Source organism: Eurosta solidaginis, chromosome 1 (assembly GCF_040869045.1).
Source record: "Eurosta solidaginis isolate ZX-2024a chromosome 1, ASM4086904v1, whole genome shotgun sequence".
Classification (NCBI taxonomy): domain Eukaryota; kingdom Metazoa; phylum Arthropoda; class Insecta; order Diptera; family Tephritidae; genus Eurosta; species Eurosta solidaginis.
Window position 1 is genome coordinate 227,208,778 of NC_090319.1, and position 12,703 is coordinate 227,221,480.

Consider the following 12,703-nt stretch of genomic DNA (forward strand, 5'->3'; position numbering starts at 1 on the left):
CGTGAAAATGCGTCGGCAACAACGTTTTCTGAGGTGGTGTACAACATTGGTCGTGAACTGCGAAATAAAATCTAAATGTCGAAGTTGGCGCGGAGAGGCTTTTTCGGGCTTCTGAGAAAATACGTACGTCGAAGGCTTGTGGTCTGTTTTAATAACAAATAATCGTGCCTCCAATATGTGCCTGAAATAGCGTATGGCGTCATATATCGCTAGCAGTTCACGATCGTAAGTACTGTAGTTTTTTTCAGTATCGGTGAGTTTACGCGAATAAAATCGAAGAGGACACCATACATTACGAATTCGCTGCTCCAGGGCAGCGCCTATAGCAGTATCGGATGCGTCACATATCAGGGCTAAGACAGCTTCAGGCGCCGCATGCGATAAAATTACCGCGTTTGTTATACTTCGCTTACAGTTTTCGAAAGCCTCAATTAGCTCTGGGGTCCAATTTACTACTCCCTTGTCATTCTTTTTCAATCCCCGTGTAACTTGTCTAAGAGGGGCTTGAATTTTAGATGCATTTGGAATGCAGCGTCGATAATAATTAATTATACCAAGAAATCTCCCTAGCTCGCCTCTTGTTTGAGGGCGCTTAAAATTAATGGTAGAATCAACACGATCCGGCGGAGGACGTAACCCCTCATTGTCGATAATATAACTTAAGAAACGTACCTGAGTTTTACCAAACTGGCATTTACTGACATTGATACCCAATCCATGCTTCTGAAGTATTGCTAATACCGTGTGTAGGTGTTTTTCATACTCGTCGTACGATTCAGACATAATAAGGATGTCATCAATATAACAGTAGACAAAATCAATGCCTCTAAATATACTATCCATAAATCGTTGAAAAGTTTGAGAGGCATTTTTCAAACCAAATGGCATATAAAGGAATTCGATGAGACCGAATGGTGTACATACAGCAGTCTTTTGTACATCCTGTTCTGCCATCGGTATCTGGTAATATGCCCGCACCAAATCAATGGTGGAAAACACCGTTTTTCCATACAATCTCTCGGAAAAATCGTGAATGTGTGCGACTGGATATCCGTCGGGTACTATAACAGCATTAAGCTTGCGGTAATCGCCATCCAACATTTTTCTTAGCCACCATATGCAAGGGACTAGCCCAAGGACTTTTTGATGGTCGGCAAATTCCATGCCCCAGCAAAAAGTTTACTTCTTCTTTTGCCACCGCCAGTTTTTTCCCTGCCAATCTACGTGGTCGATCAGCTATGGGACTTCTTGTTGTCTCGATATGGTGAACAACGTTGTGTTGTTTATTGTTGGTATGGTATGTTGTTGGCAATCTCGTTACGTCAACGAACCTTGCTAACACTCCCCTGAAATCATTACATTCGCTAATGGTAGAAACTGAAAAATCTGTGGCATTTAGAACAATGCCATCAATTGATAATTTTGTGGTACCGTGGATTAACCTATTTTGTTGCAAATCAATAAGCAAATTGAATTTAGTTAAAAAGTCTGCTCCAATTATAGCAGTATGGACATCTGCAACAATGAAGGGCCAGCTGAACGGTCGTCGAAGACCTAAATCTACTCTAAGGATATGAGTCCCATAGGTCTCAATCTTCGTCTTATTTGCGGCGTATAATTGCAAAGCATTTATTTTTGTTTTTATCTTTACCATTGTACGAGGGACTACGGAAACAACTGATCCGGAATCAATAAGAAATCGGATTCTACTATGTTTATCAAAAATATGCAAACGAGGCTCATTGACTTCGTTAGTGCCCAGTTTGGAATAATTATACGTGCTGCTGATATACGTTGGGCTGCCGTCAACCAGCAAGTTAGACGGCAGCCGTTTTATTTTGGCTGATTCCAATTGCTACAACCTGGACGACATTTACGCGCATCTGCACCAAACTTTTTGTGAAAATAGCATTTTCCACCTTGCACACGCTCAGTACTACCACTTCGTCTAGGAGATCGCATTGGTGAACGCGATCCTCTGGTGCCTTCCTTGAGCTTTTTGATATCAGCTTGCAGTTTCCTAATATTTTCGAGGACCTCCTGCATCCTGTCTCTACTACCCTCTGATGCTGTACGGGAAAGCGCTTCTACAGAGTCGGAAGTTGTTTGTTGCAAATCTGATACTGCGCAAACAGCGTTCGTATCAGCTGATTCCAGCATTTTATCAGCAATATTGGCTAATTGCGTCAAATCATTTTCCTGCCAAACAGACAGTAGCGGTCGAATTGATAATGGCATTTGATTCATGAAAAGTGTACGTATTACTGGCTCGCACCCCGGATCTGGTGATAATCGTTTCATGTATGCCAGAATGTCACTTGGTTTCATACCTGATATTGCTCCACCCTGCAGCAAACGTTTTAGTTTGCATTCGGACGATTCCGAGTATTTATCAAGTAAACGCAATTTACGTGTTACATATCGATTTTTATCCGGCGGTGCAGAAACGAGATCCTCAATACTAAGAATTATATCTTCATCTAAATTTATCGTAACTAAATCAAACATATCAATGTCATCTGTAATATTGCTGAGCCGAAAGGAACGCTCAAGCTGCGCAAACCATATGTGTGGATTTACCTTATTGAATTTTGGTACATGAACAATTTGTACATTAGAGCGATGATTTGCTTGCTGTGCATAAGCGATGTTTAGTTGTTGTAACTCGTTTTGCATTAATTGCAATTGTGCATTTACGTTGTTTGACTCCATTTCAATACTGCGACTATCATAAAAATTATCTTGCTCGTCTGCTGGCTCGTCGTTGTTTGATCTTAAATTGTAATGCGGCATTATATGTATGTATACTCGTCGATTCGCTGTGCCTGCTACTAGGCTGAATCTATATAAGTACGTATTAGTTGCGCACGTTCGAAATTCGGTAGTCACCACTTTGGATTTACAAACAAGAATGAAAAATTCTTTTATTATTCCAGGAAGGTTCTAGAAATTCATACACATATAATACAAACAAAATACAATACAATAGAATCCACAAATTGCATCAGCTGTGTACATAAATATTTCATGTCAATTTCGTGACGTCACGGATAGATGTCGGTGTGAGCCGCCACACAGTTACGACTAAGACGATATCTAGCGAGCAATAGCAGTATTATTTTGAATAGTGGAGTTTCATTTGAGCTATCAGTTTGGTTATTAAGCTTTTCGTTGCACAGTTTGAGTGTTATTGTGAAGTATTTTAATAAAGGCCATTTTTCCATTATTCAATATTGGAGTTATTTATTCAACAGTTTAGCGATACGAACCTAGAAAAAGAGCAAATAAGAGGAATTGCAAGTAAAATTGTAACAATTTGTATATATATATGTACAGTGACTCACATAAATAAGTAGACACCCCTTTTTGGATAATTCTTACAATTTTCGATTTCGCAAATTTATTTTAACTAATTTCCGATAAGAAAATTTGTCACGATCTATAACAAAAACTAAATTATATTTAAAAAATTCGACGAATTTTCATAAAAATGTTTAATTTTTTTCCAAATTTTTAGAATTTTTTAGAGTATTGAGATTTGTATTCCATTCAATTTAAGTACAATAAAGTAATATTCTTAAGTCCTTAACATTTTTTTGGGTCTATGTCACTTATTCACATGAGTTACTGTATATGAAATATGAAGTCAAATTTTGGAAAAAAATAAAAAAAGAACATATGGCTGAAAAAAATGACGTAGTTATAATAAGTGACTGCATATGAAACGGAAAATCTCATAAAATAATTTTGTCCAGCTAGCTTGTTCTACACCAAACACTGTGGAGGGAAATAAAGCATAAAGAACATGATGAAATTCGACGTATGAATAGGCTGCAGTAGGGCCTCCAATCCCGAAAATCCTTTATTTGCCTGTCGGTTGAGAGGAAATTAGCCCTGCCTCGGCTCCCTGGTTGAAGATGGGCTGTTGCAGCCGAGCTTTGACGAAGATGAGGCGTCCTCCAAACAAATTCATATATATTTTTGACTTAAGACACGTTCGAGCTTTCTGCTGAGATAGCGTTGCCTTCATTGGTTACGGCGATATGCAAGTAAAAGTTCAAAAAAAAAACAAATCTAATGCTTATATTATAATATTGTAACGAATTTACTGCAAATCCTCTTATTTGCAATCCTCTGCTAAGTTCGAATCACTAAACTGTTGAATAAATAACTCCAATTTTGAATAATGGAAAAATGGCCTTTATTAAAGTACTTCACAATAACACTTATACTTTGCTACTCGCTGGCTTAATAACCAAAATGATTCATAACTCAAATGAAACTCTACTATTGGCCGCCAGATTGCGTGCTTAATCACTAACTGATTGATAGCTCAACTCAAACTGAATTACTTCTTACTCGCTTGCGCCACTTTTATAGTTTACGCTGCATACATCTAGGCTCTTCTGTTTCCAGAACTTACTAGTTAGTTTCGGCTACAAAATCGCCAGCCACAACTACGTGCACAAATTATTGCCCTCTCTTGTGACAACTCAGATAAGATATATGCATGTGTTAGTGCATTGCCGCTCCGCTGCTCGTATACGTACATATGTGTAGACGCAATTATTTATTCGTTTATGTAGATACATAATGATTGAATTATTGATGTGAATGTTTGTAGTTTGCAGTCTCTCGAGTACACATAGGCGTATAAGTAAATGCATCTGTGTGTGACATCTCTTTCGGCTGCCTTATATATGTGTATACATGATTTGATTATTGACGTAATTACTGCTTGGCATGGCCTTAGCATCGCCTTAGTGATGGTATAGCTTAGTGATGCTAATATCCGTGACACTGCCCTCCACCTAAGTCTGATCGTCCCGATCAGACAAATCTCTCGTTCTAAACGATGCTAATCTCTCCAAATGAACCACTTTCATTTTGGTTCGTGGTTTGGTAGTGGTTTGTATGCGGTACACTACATCGTTGATCCGTTTTACAACTTTGTATGGGCCTTCCCAGTTACACTGCAATTTCGGGGACAAACCTTTTTTTCGTTGTGGGTTTTATAGCAGCACCAAATCTCCTTCCTGAAACCCTTCCAAATTAATTGCTTTATAGTACCTCGCTTTCATCTTGTCACTCATAATCTTTGCTCGTTGCCTTACCAGATCGTGTATCTCTCTCAGCTCTTCTTCCAAGACGCCAGTGGATTTCTTGATATTCCTCTCCGCATCGGCATCTATCCCATACTTCAAATCAGCTGGCAGTCGAAGGTCATTGCCAAAAATTACCTTTGCGGGAGTTTGGCCCGTTGTGTCATGTACTGCCGATCGGTAGGCCATCAAGAATAATGATATGTGTGTATCCCAGTCCTTATGGTACTTGTCTACTACTTTCCTTAAATGTTCCTCCAATGCTCTATTGAAACGTTCCACCATACCATCGGACTGAGGATGCAATGCAGTTGTCCGTGTTTTTCGAATGCCCTATTTCTTGCACATTTCTTGGAACACAGCTGATTTAAAATTCCTGCCTTGGTCAGAATGTAACTCCATTGGTACACCATACCTTGCAACCCATTCGTTTTTAACCACATCTGCTACTGTTTCTGCTTCTTGGTTTGGGATTGGGTATACCTCTGGCCATTTACTGAAATAATCCATAACCACCAGTACGTATTTGTTTCCGCTGTTGCTTGTAGGAAATTGACCTGCGACATCCATGGCGATCCTTTCAAATGGTGCACCTGAAATATACTGCTTCATCTGGCCATGACTTCGGGTTTTGGGCCCTTTCGCTCTGTTGCATATCTCGCAATTGGCAATCCACTCGGTGACCGACTGACGGCAACCAACCCAATAGAATCTCTGCTTAATTGTCTCGAGTGTCTTCGTGATTCCAATATGACCTCCACTTGGACCATTGTGCAGCTCGCTGAGCACGTCAGGAATCCTCTTTCTGGGAACAACTATCAGTTTCTTCTTGCATTGACCATCCTCACTCTCCCATACTCGATGCAAGCAACCGGATATCAATTTTAAACTGTTCCACTGTGCCCAATTTCGTAATGGGACTCTCTGCTGACATCTTCTCTCTGCTTGGTCTTTCGTTTCGTTCGAGCCCTTGCATAACATGTGACAGATCTGTATCTTCTAGCTGACACTTTCTTAGTTGTTCCTTGTCCCATTCATCCGTACACGTTATAGTCATTAGCCGGACATCTATAATGTCTTCCTTAGCCTCGGCCTTTGAGCAGTGCTTGCATTCCAGACTACATGGTCTTCGTGACATTGCATCAGCATTTCCATGGGTACTAACTTTTCGATGCTCAATGGAAAAGTCGTAGCTTTATAGTCGCTCGATCCACCGTGCCAGTTGTCCTTCCGGATTACGGAACTGCAGAAGCCATTTCAACGCTGCGTGATCTGTCCTGACACGAAATTGCTGTCCGTAGAGGTATTTGTGAGAATGTTTAATGCACTTAGCTCGTGGAGACTATGGGCTACGCTGGCAAAATTTGGTACAAATCGGTGGTAATATGTGCACAGCCCAAGGAAACTTTTCAATTCATGCAGATTCTGTGGTCTTGGCCAATCCTTTACTGCCTCTATCTTTTCATTCGCTGTACAGACACCTTCTGTCGTTACCTTGTGGCCCAAATAATTTACTTCCTTTTTAAACAGCGTACACTTTTTGGGACTTAACTTCAGACCAGCGCCAGCTATTCTCTGGAAAACTTCCTCCAAGTTCTTTAGATGTTCATCAAAATTCTTTCCCAATACGATGTTGTCGTCCAGGTACACCAAGCATGTTTTCCAATGTAGTCCTTTCAGTACCTGGTCCATGAGTCTCTCAAAAGTAGCTGGTGCATTACAAAGTCCAAAAGGCATTACTGTAAATTGCCAAAGACCATCACCGACACTGAAGGCTGTTTTCTCTTTATCTTCCTCCTTTACCTCAACTTGCCAGTAGCCGCTTTTCAAGTCCAGTGTGGAAAACCATTTCGTACCAGATAGCGAGTCCAGAGTGTTGTCAATTCTTGGCAACGGGTAGCTATCCTTTTTCGTAACGTCATTCAACTTCCGGTAGTCCACGCAAAACCTCATTTTTCCATCCTTCTTCTTTACAAGTACTACCGGCGAGTTCCATGGACTAGCTGATGGTTCCATGACGCCGCTGTAACTCATTTCTTGTATGATTTGACTCACAACTTCCCGCTTTGCCAGTGGAACACTACGTGGAGCTTGACGTATCGGCCTCGCGTCTTCAGTGTCAATTTGATGTTTCACAACATTGGTGCGGCCTGGTTTGGAACCATCCTGGTCAAATATGTTTGCATACTTTAGGAGCAGTTGCTTTGCCTTACTCTGATAATCTTCCTCTAGCCCCTCCGTCCATGCCGTGATGTCATTTGAAAGATCAGTATTACTAGATGAAACGTGTTCCTGGAGTTGTTCACAGTTAATAACTACTTCGGCCTCTTGGCATCTTCCCAAAATAGCTCCTTTGGTCAAATTGAATGGTGACTTGAACTCATTGAGTACTCTTACCGGAATACGTCCATCTTGTTTTGTCATAGCCAGGGTTTTTCCTACAAGTATGTTCAGCTCTGGTTTATTTGCTGCTTCGACAACCCACAATTTGTTTGTCCCACAATCTCCATCAACCTTTGCCCAGATGACTGCTTCTGATTTTGGTGGTATTTGCTGACTCTCTTCCACCAGCACTCGTTTACTGCTGTAGCCTCTCTCGTAGCCGAAATTAAGTGGCACATCCATGTTCTTATATCGCATCGTCTTGCTTTGCATATCAATTTTGATGCCTTGGTTGATTAAGAAGTCCACTCCAATTATGATTTCATCAACAATACCTGCCACTATAAAATTGTGTAGTACCGTGACGTTCCCAATTGCTACTTCACAACTTCTCCAATTACCTGGGTGTCCTCTCCCGTGGCTGTACGTAATCTTGCTCCAAGCAATGGTCTTATCTTCTTGTTGACTAAATCTGATCGAATGATGGAATGAGATGTTTCCGCTGCTGGCCCCTTCAATGCCACGAACATTGCAGCAACTTTATCTTCCGCATTCCAGTTGTTCACTGCTGCGGTCTTCTCAAACTGTAGCTTGAAGACCTGGAAAGGAACAGAACCGTCAAATGATGGTGTTTTTACCTTTGGATTGCTTGCTGAAATAGCTGGGCGGTTTAGTTGCAACTCCTGTATACGACCTCTCAAAGCATCCACCTCTGCCTCGAATTTTCCTTCAAACTGCGTTATTTTTCCGTCCATACGCGCTTCGAGTTTTGCAGAGATCTGCGATGATACCTGTGCTGAAATTTGTGCCGACATTTCCGATATTCGTGCATCTTGTGCTTCAATTTTAGATGTTATTTCTGACGATGGGGGATGCCATATATGTCTTTTGCTCTTCCAGTTAGGATGCCATATATGTCTTCTGGTCTTCCAATTGTGATGCCATATATGTTTTCTGTTCTTCCATCTTGGATGTTAAACGTGTCTCCTGCGATTCCAGCTGAGATGCCACTGTCGATATTTGAGCAGTTATTGCAACCAATATCATGTTCAAGTCTGTGCTCGTAACTGTCTGCGATGTTTCGTTTTTCTCTTCAATTTTTGTTCTTGTTTCGTCCCCATCAGGATAAAAGACAAACTCGCCCACATCAATTCCTTGCGACTCCATTACCTCTCGTAGCCGTGCTTGAAGTTCGATCTTATTAAAAAATAAAATAAATGTAAGGCGCGATAACCTCCGAAGAGATCTAAGGCCGAGCCTCTCTTCCAATTTGCGTCGTGCTCCTCTTGATTTTTCCCTACAAATTGGCCGGACGGGACCTACATGTTTTATGCCGACTCCGAACGGCATCTGCAAGGCAGATGTGTTTTCACTGAGAGCTTTTCATGGCAGAAATACAATCGGAGCGCTTGCCAGACACTGTCGAGGGGCGACACCGCTTAGAAAAATTTTCTTCTAATTGAAAAATCTTATTTCTAAAATTTTGATGTTGCTTTGCCCGGGAGTTGAACCCAGGGCATACGGTGTGATAGGCGGAGGACGCTACCATCACACCACGGTGGCCGTCGATCTTATTGCCGGTTGTATTTAATCCACGGTTCTCCAACTCCTTTTTCAGTTGCTGAATCTTCAATTCACTGAACTTTGTCATGTCCAAGTTGTATTCCCAATCTTCGGAATTTATTCAAAAATTCCTCTTCTGACACCAATTGTAACGAATTTACTGCAAATCCTCTTATTTGCAATCCTCAGCTAAGTTCGAATCACTAAACTGTTGAATAAATAACTCCAATTTTGAATAATGGAAAAATGGCCTTTATTAAAGTACTTCACAATAACACTTATACTTTGCTACTCGCTGGCTTAATAACCAAAATGATTCATAACTCAAATGAAACTCTACTATTGGCCGCCAGATTGCGTGCTTAATCACTAACTGATTGATAGCTCAACTCAAACTGAATTACTTCTTACTCGCTTGCGCCACTTTTATAGTTTACGCTGCATACATCTAGGCTCTTCTGTTTCCAGAACTTACTAGTTAGTTTCGGCTACAAAATCGCCAGCCACAACTACGTGCACAAATTATTGCCCTCTCTTGTGACAACTCAGATAAGATATATGCATGTGTTAGTGCATTGCCGCTCCGCTGCTCGTATACGTACATATGTGTAGACGCAATTATTTATTCGTTTATGTAGATACATAATGATTGAATTATTGATGTGAATGTTTGTAGTTTGCAGTCTCTCGAGTACACATAGGCGTATAAGTAAATGCATCTGTGTGTGACATCTCTTTCGGCTGCCTTATATATGTGTATACATGATTTGATTATTGACGTAAATACTGCTTGGCATGGCCTTAGCATCGCCTTAGTGATGGTATAGCTTAGTGATGCTAATATCCGTGACAATATAGTAAATATACTTTCCAAATAAAATGTACGAAACTTTGCGAAATAAGATGTTGAAAGAAAAAAAGACCTAATTCTCGGAACTAATCCCGGGATCTCGGAATTAAAATAAGATTGGATCTAGTGGATAACTAACCCATCAGACTGCTCGCTGGATTGATCAGGTCACTGATCACCTGATTTTACGGTTGAGCCTGGCTTAGCATAGATAAGTAGGCGTACGTGGTATATACATAGTGGATGCCGTGTTATCATCCCGTCGTTTGAGATATGTTAATGAGCCGATAAAGACTCAAATGTCCCAGTGGCAAATTCATCTGGTCATCATCATAAACTCCCCCACCCCAGACAAATGCAATGATGCTATGCGCAAGTTACATTTGAAAATATATATATATATATAGGTATCGGTAATCGATCCGTTTGACAGTATATCCATGGTTGTCATTGTTATTGCTATATATTCTTCGCGTGATATCTTCCTTCATTATTGCCGTTAATTTCTTCCAGCTCATAATAGGCGTTTCCTATCCTCTTTTTTATTCTGGCTTTAATTCCCCTAGGAGCCAATTCAGCATTAAAATGTTTTACCAAATTATTTTGTGCGAAATTTCTACGTATCACTTCTTGACCAGCCTGAAATTCTCTTATACGTGGTCGCAAGTTATACGTGCGTTCATTCTTTTCGTTTGCCGCCTTAATTTTATTTTTCATGGATTCACGTGTTGCGGCAAAAGTTTAGCGCTGCCTTTCGTCAATAAAACTAAATTCTTCAGCAACTTATAGTCTCCACCGTGGGTGATCATGTGTTAGCCAAAAATATGTAATATGGTGCGTTTCCGGTTGTATGATGTAAACTGTTCCTCAGAGAGCAGGTTAGGTAAGGTTAGGTTGAACTGGCCCTCACATAGACTGAATGAGTCTATAGTGTTACCAGCAGTTTGTTTTAACGACCAAACTAAAAAACCTTATCAAAAACCAGGACCTATGTCATAAAATAACTCCGTCCTCTTGGCAAATACTAGAAGCTTCCTAGGACTTAAGCCACTTGATGCTTCTAGATCTGACAGCTGTATCACTCCGAATAGCTGGAGTCTTAGCCTGACAATCGCATGGCACGAGCACAGAACGTGCTCGATCGTTTCCTCCTGCAACCTGCACTTCCTACATCTGCTATCACTGACCAAGTCTAATTTAAAGGCATGTGACGCCAGAAGGCAGTGTCCAGTCAGAATACCCGTCATGAGTCTACAGTCCTCTCTTTTTAATGAGAGAAGCAACTTTGTTAGTCTAAGGTTGTAAGACCTACACATAGTCGCTTAATCTCTCCCAGTCTAATTGGGACGTCTGCGTAGCAAGCTTCAAGGGATGCGCCCTTTCAGAGAGTAATTTTTACTGCTTATGTGCTTATCCCAATCTCTTTGATCTTTTCTAATAAAGGGTCTTGATGATGGAAGGGTCTTGGTGAATGAGGAACTATTAATAGCACGGTTAACACGCTCATATGTATTAGACCGTGGTGAATAAGACCGCACATGGCTGATGCCATGGTTTTTCAAAAAAAATCGTAAACTCTTTGCAGGTGAACTGGCTGACAATAGTTTCTGGTACAACAAAAACAATCGAAAATATTCTCCTTAAGGTACTGAATAAGGAGACTTGCATTGAATTTCTTCACAGGTTCTAGGAAAGTGAATTTTGAGAAATGGTCTCCAAGATAATAAATATTGCAATATTTGTAATTTGTAATTTATTAATATGGTTATCCTGGCACAACAATTTAAAAAAAAATTATTTTACAGTGTCAGTCGCTTATAACATAAATATTGTTATGAATGTTAGCAACACTAAAGGGGTACTGCCATCTCTATGCCGATGCTAAGCAGTGACGTGAATGCACATCAATAATTTAATAATTTTGTCTACATCTATGTACGTACACGCAGTGGAGAAGAGATGCACAAACACTTGCAGATATCTTATCTGAGATGCTCCTAAAGGTATGCACTTATACTTGTGGAAGTGTCGCTCACACATACAAGCGCATGGGGTATGAGAGAAGCTATACAAATTATACATCTGTAGTTGTAGCTGAGAAATTTATAACTAGTAAGTTCTGGAATTAGAAAAGCCTAGAAATATGCAACAAGGAAATCAGACAGTATAAAAAGGCGACAACAGTAGAGGCGATGTCAGTTTCATTTAAGCTATCAGTCAGTTTGGTTGTTAAGCAAGCTAGTTGCAAAGTATAAGTGTTATTGTGAAGTACTTTAATAAAGGCCATTTTTCCATTATTTAATATTGGAGTTATTTATTCAACAGTTTAGTGATTCGAACTTAGCAGAAGGTTGCAAATAAGAGGATTTGCAGTAAATTCGTTACAATTGGTGTCAGAAGAGGAATTGTTGAATAAATTCCGAAGACTTTGAATACAACTTGGACATGCCAAAGTTAAGTGAATTGAAGATCCAGTAACTGAAGAAAGAGTTGGAGAGCTATAGATTGAATACAACCGGCATTAAACTAGAACTTCAGGAACGACTACGACAGGCAATTGAATTAGAAGGAATCGACGTGGAAGAGCATGACTTTCATCTTGGTGGCGAGAAAACAACAAAAATGGAAGAAACACCGAAGGCAGTTACGAGCACAGACTTGAGCATGATTTTGGCTGCAATATCTGCACAAACATCGACAGTAACATCAATATTGTCGCAAATGTCAGAAATTTCGACACAGATTACATCCAAGATAAAAACTCAACTGGAAGAAGAGAAGACATATATGGCATCCCAACTGGAAT

General features: G+C 40.2%; 1 protein-coding gene across 1 annotated transcript in view; it reads right to left on the reverse strand.

Moving 5' to 3' along the window:
• Positions 1 to 224: 224 nt before the first annotated feature.
• The window catches only part of CkIIalpha (casein kinase II subunit alpha), a 311,099-nt gene continuing 298,620 nt past the window's right edge, over positions 225 to 12,703 (reverse strand). The window contains exon 4 of the mRNA XM_067760202.1: positions 225 to 3,269. Coding sequence (XP_067616303.1) covers positions 1,834 to 2,793 — 960 coding nt within the window. The 5' untranslated portion in view covers positions 2,794 to 3,269 and the 3' untranslated portion in view covers positions 225 to 1,833. The remainder of the gene's footprint in view (positions 3,270 to 12,703) is intronic.